The sequence below is a fragment of the Hordeum vulgare genome, chromosome 1H (genome assembly GCF_904849725.1).
Source record: "Hordeum vulgare subsp. vulgare chromosome 1H, MorexV3_pseudomolecules_assembly, whole genome shotgun sequence".
Classification (NCBI taxonomy): Eukaryota; Viridiplantae; Streptophyta; class Magnoliopsida; order Poales; family Poaceae; genus Hordeum; species Hordeum vulgare.
The window spans coordinates 378,383,588-378,389,090 of NC_058518.1; the positions used below are offsets into that span (position 1 = coordinate 378,383,588).

Here is a 5,503-nt window from a genome sequence, read left to right on the forward strand (position 1 = left end):
GTAAAGAAAGTGTAACATGATCTACATATACTTGCTCTAAAGTATATACCATAATAAAAATTAGTGAAACAATGTGTAGATTAGTGCACACATTATAACTTATGACCACATGCATGACATGACGATGTGACATGATTACATGAAAAAAAAAAATTATGACTAAATGCATGACTTGATGATGTGGCATGGCTGCATGAGAAGAAAAAATAGATAGCGGGTTGCAACTATTAATTTAAGAATAGAAGATGATGGGAGCATCTGATTGACTGAATACACATTTGGTACCCCAGAATGCATATGATAAACCTGATTAATTACAATAGATCAGATTTCGAGATGTGAATCTTGTGATAGTGGGCTGCGTAGCACGTGGATCACTAGACAAGCCTGGCCTGCATGTTAAGCTTTCGGGACAGGCTGCCCATGCTAAAGCCTCATTCCATTCCCCATATATCTTCGAGCTATACACGCACGACGACGCAACATATACCTTGTAAATAAAATTCAACAATATACTTTGGATTCACACTGCACCGAATCAATCAGCATCTTCGTTGATCGATCGGGAGCTCCGAGCAATCAACGGAACTGGACGTTGGAGCGGTAGTTTGTGTCGGGCTTCCAGTTGGCCGGGATGACTTGTTTGGCCACCAGCGTCTTGCCGGATTCGCTGCGGATGCGGAGCGAGAAGGGGCCCTGCAGCCGGCGCCTGGAGTCCATCCGCCAGATGGCGCCCCACGAATGGCGCATCGCCGTCCAGTACCCCGTCGGGCGGCCGTTCCTTGACTCCATGAGGTCCATCTGCACCACGGTGCCCTCCCTGTTGGCGAATTCCACCAGCACGGCGAGGTAGTTGGGGTTGGAGCCGCGCTCGACGTGGAAGTTCACATTCAAGCCCGGATGACTGCATGGCACCCTGCATGCATGCACCAACCGAATCCGATCGAGATCAATAACCAGAGCCCCAAGAGTTCACTTGGAGTTGGAGTACCACGGCAGTTATGTACGGACCTTCTGAACTGGATGTCGATAATGCCGGCGTGGCGGAGCTTGTCGTTCTGGCCGGGCTTCGCCATGGCACCGAACGCCGTGCCGCTGAGGTCAAAATGGTACTTGGCCACAGGGTAGTAGTTCATGTCGGTGATCATCACCGTCTCCGGCTTGCCGGAGCAGGCCTTGTTATTGACGCATCGTATCTGGAAAACCAAGCGGATATTCAACTAATGCGCTACATATGCAACGTGTTTTTCTGAGCCGAGATTACAGAGTAACATGCGACGGACTGCTACCCACGTACTATTTCATCACGGTGTGAACGGAGCTACGTACTGTTAGCTTTGACTAATCCAGTGTAATGACCACCATCAGCGTCGGCGCTGTATAGTGTAATTAATACGTTATGTACACGTACCCGGTAGCAGGCGCCGCAGCCCATGCCGTCCTTGTAGAGGGGTTCGTTGCCGCAGGAAGTCATGGACATGAACGGGTACTGGTTAGTGTGCTTGTAGCCGCAAGCACCACCTGCACAGATCGATTGACATTGTTATTAGGATCCTATAAGCTGGCATTGTGTAACGCAATAACATGCGCCGCCGGCCACACCACCGGAACATATGCACGCACGCACGCACATACCATTGTCATCGGGACCGGCGCCGGTAGGCGCGCCGTACCATGTGGCCTTGGCAGGGAGCCATGACCAGCTAGCCTTGGAGGCCTTGGCCAAGGAGGTGTAGTTGAGCGGCGACTGGGCGCAGCAGCCATATGTGAGAAGAACGGAGACGAGTGCAGCAAGTGCAACTGCATTGGCAGAGACCCCAGCCATACTTGCACTAGTAACTACTGTACTTGTGAAGTAATTTGGGCAGCTGTGGTTTGATGGCCGGGTGGGTCGACATTGCCGGGGGGATTTATAGGCAGAGTACGTAGTGAGCAAAAATGAAGTGGGGAACGACGACGCGACGCGGTCGGCGCCAATGGCCGCTCAACCTGTACAGCATTCCGTGTTTGAGCTAGCAAGGTCACATGGGCATGGCTTGAGGAGGGAATCATGGAGGAAATTTGTGGCATTGCCTTACGTGCTTCCTACTATAAAAATGACATCTTGTCAGTGATCGCATGTTGTGCCATTGGCGACTTGGCGTACACTCGTACGGTACGCCGGTACCGGCTGCGTGATCATTACTCTGGGCGCGCAAGGAACGCAAGTCAGGTGCTGGTTGCAGAAAGTCCGATGATTTGTGTGCGGTTGGATCAAACCTCACGCTATCCTGATTCTGACGCATGTTCTTCCTGGTTCTGGGCTTCTCTTTACAGTGCTATCTGGTCCTATGGTGGACTGGGTCGAGACACACCGCCAGTAACGTGCCGCCCCGAGTGGCTCCTCGTAACGTGCCTTCGGTCTGGATTCCGAAGACTAATTAGCCCTAGAGCTTACTCCCTTCCATGCTCCTTCGCTGGACTTGCCTTCATGTCTTGTGTTTCCACCTGCCACCGCCACCGCCACCGTCATGCCTCTATGCACCAAAGATGAATCATACCATCAATTCATTGCAAAAGTAGAAGAGACTTTTTACGGCACAACATAGGATACGAGTACTACTCAACATAACGTAGTATAAGTCAAATCCACTGGTCAGTACGAGACGGTCAGATTTTGACTTAAGGACATATTGGTAATTACGTTCGTCTCACCCGCAAACAGAAAATTCGGTCTAATTAAATAGACTAATCGCAGCCAAACGCAGCTGCAGGCCTCCGTCCCCAATACCGGCCATCTGTCGCTGGCATTGGCAATAACCAACCTGCAGGTCGTCTCCCCATCTTCTCGGGCACCCCGACGCTGCGTGCAGGCTGGCGCCCTCAGGAGCTCCTGTTGAAATTTGAAGGTGGGTTTTAGATCCAATTATAGAATTTCAGAAAAATCTTCAAGGGCTCATGTAGGTGGTGGCATGACAAGGTGGTGGGAGTTTAGTCCCACCCCGTTAGTGGAGGAGAGTTTGGACCCCTTTATAAGGGTCTCTCTTCCACATGCTATTGGAGAGTGAGAAGAGAAGGTGCACTACGCGCTTATTTTATAAGGAAATGAGCCGAGCCGAGCTCATACCTATGAGCTTATTTTTGCCGGTCAGGAACGGAGAATACGTAACGGACAAGGCACGATCCGAGACGTCGGATCGTGGCTGTTACCGACTCGGACGTGGGCCCACGTCTCTCCACCCAGCCGCCTTTATAAGCACGCGATCGCCTACCCTAGCCGTCACGAGATTCAGATCACATCTGCCTCACGCGTTCGTTCCTTGAATTGCTGCTGCCGTCGGCGACTCCGTCCCGTTTACCGCGTACACGGTCGACGGGAGAGCAGGCCTCCAAAACCTCGCCTCTCCGGTTCCTGTACGGGAGAGGGGCGATTAGGTTTTTGGGGAGCGATCACGCGACTGCTCGCCTCCGTCCGTCTGCTTCGTCTACGTCCGCGTCGCCCTCGTCATCGCCATGTCTTCACCAAGCGAAGCTGACCGTCTCCGCGAGGAAGCCGAGAAGAAGACGGCAGAGGATACTTCCGCCGCTGCTGCTTCGGCCAACTGGCCGATTGGAGGGTATGACTCGTTTATCCTCATGTTCGTATTTACCCTAGTAGTGCTACTTGTCTGCATAGATGTATCCACTATATGCGTATTATGTGCTAGGTTAGCTCAAGATCAGTATATCATTAGTCTAGTCAATGCCATGCTAGTTATTATCTCATGGATTAATCTGCTCGGAAAATTGCCTATTTACTCAACAGCTCCACCATCCCAATCCTAACACCGCATACACTCCTCCCATACAGAATGAATTAACATGGCAGGATGTCAAGAAGAGAGTTAAACGCAGTGCAGTACTTGCCATGATATGGCCTCGTATTCTAGTCTCTGCAAATTAATGTTGAGGAACGTCGCATGGGAAACAAAAAATTTCCTACGCGCACGAAGACCTATCATGGTGATGTCCATCTACGAGAGGGGATGAGTGATCTACGTACCCTTGTAGATCGTACAGCAGAAGCGTTAGTGAACGCGGTTGATGTAGTGGAACATCCTCACGTCCCTCGATCCGCCCCGCGAACAATCCCGCGATCAGTCCCACGATCTAGTACCGAACAGACGGCACCTCCGCGTTCAGCACACGTACAGCTCGACGATGATCTCGGCCTTCTTGATCCAGCAAGAGAGACGGAGAGGTAGAAGAGTTCTCCGGCAGCGTGACGGCGCTCCGTAGGTTGGTGATGACCTTGTCTCAGCAGGGCTCCGCCCGAGCTCCGCAGAAACGCGATCTAGAGGTAAAACCGTGGAGATATGTGGTCGGGCTGCCGTGGCAAAGTTGTCTCAAATCAGCCCTAAAACCCCACTATATATAGGAGGAGGAGGGGGGAGACTGGCCTTGGGGTCCAAGGACTCCCAAGGGAGTCGGCCGAGCCAAGGGGGAAGGTCTCCCCCTCCCAAACCGAAATCCACTTGGTTTGGAAGCTGGAGTCCTTCTTCCCTTTCCCACCTCCTTCTTTTTTTTTCCTTTCCTCTTTGATTTTCTTCCCAATGCGCATAGGCCTCTCTTGGGCTGTCCCACCAGCCCACTAAGGGCTGGTGCGGCACCCCAAACACCCATGGGCTTCCCCGGGGTGGGTGGGCCCCCCCGGTGAACTCCCGGAACCCATTCGTCATTCCCGGTACATTCCCGGTAACTCCGAAAACCTTCCGGTAATCAAATGAGGTCATCCTATATATCAATCTTCGTTTCCGGACCATTCTGGAAACCCTCGTGACGTCCGTGATCTCATCCGAGACTCCGAACAACATTCGGTAACCAACCATATAACTCAAATACGCATAAAACAACGTCGAACCTTAAGTGTGCAGACCCTGCGGGTTCGAGAACTATGTAGACATGACCCGAGAGACTCCTCGGTCAATATCCAATAGCGGGACCTGGATGCCCATATTGGATCCTACATATTCTACGAAGATCTTATCGTTTGAACCTCAGTGCCAAGGATTCAGATAATCCCGTATGTCATTCCCTTTGTCCTTCGTTATGTTACTTGCCCGAGATTCGATCGTGAGTATCCATATACCTATTTCAATCTCGTTTACCGGCAAGTCTCTTTACTCGTTCCGTAATACAAGATCCGGCAACTTACACTAAGTTACATTGCTTGCAAGGCTTGTGTGTGATGTTGTATTACCGAGTGGGCCCCGAGATACCTCTCCGTCACACGGAGTGACAAATCCCAGTCTCGATCCATACTAACTCAACGAACACCTTCGGAGATACCTGTAGAGCATCTTTATAGTCACCCAGTTACGTTGCGACGTTTGATACACACAAAGCATTCCTCCGGTGTCCGTGAGTTATATGATCTCATGGTCATAGGAACAAATACTTGACATGCAGAAAACAGTAGCAACAAAATGACACGATCAACATGCTACGTCTATTAGTTTGGGTCTAGTCCATCACATGATTCTCC

The 5,503-nt window shown here is 51.1% G+C and overlaps 1 protein-coding gene across 1 annotated transcript; it reads right to left on the reverse strand.

The window, feature by feature from the left end:
• Positions 1–216: 216 nt before the first annotated feature.
• Positions 217–1,876, reverse strand: LOC123411540 (expansin-B2-like). Its single transcript, XM_045104509.1, has 4 exons — positions 1,636–1,876; positions 1,412–1,521; positions 1,012–1,196; positions 217–916 (listed from the first exon to the last, which is right to left on the reverse strand). The coding sequence occupies exons 1-4, from the start codon at positions 1,823–1,825 to the stop codon at positions 580–582; spliced, it is 822 nt and encodes a 273-aa protein (XP_044960444.1). The 5' UTR covers positions 1,826–1,876; the 3' UTR covers positions 217–579.
• Positions 1,877–5,503: the final 3,627 nt, after the last annotated feature.

Excerpts from the sequence above, each read along its gene's own strand:
- LOC123411540 (XM_045104509.1), bottom strand. The coding sequence starts at position 1,825 with ATGGCTGGGGTCTCTGCCAATGCAGTTGCACTTGCTGCACTCGTCTCC. Across the intron at positions 1,522-1,635 it reads CGCCGGTCCCGATGACAATG|GTGGTGCTTGCGGCTACAAG; the intron begins GTATGTGCGTGC and ends CGATCTGTGCAG. Across the intron at positions 1,197-1,411 it reads GCTGCGGCGCCTGCTACCGG|ATACGATGCGTCAATAACAA; the intron begins GTACGTGTACAT and ends TTGGTTTTCCAG.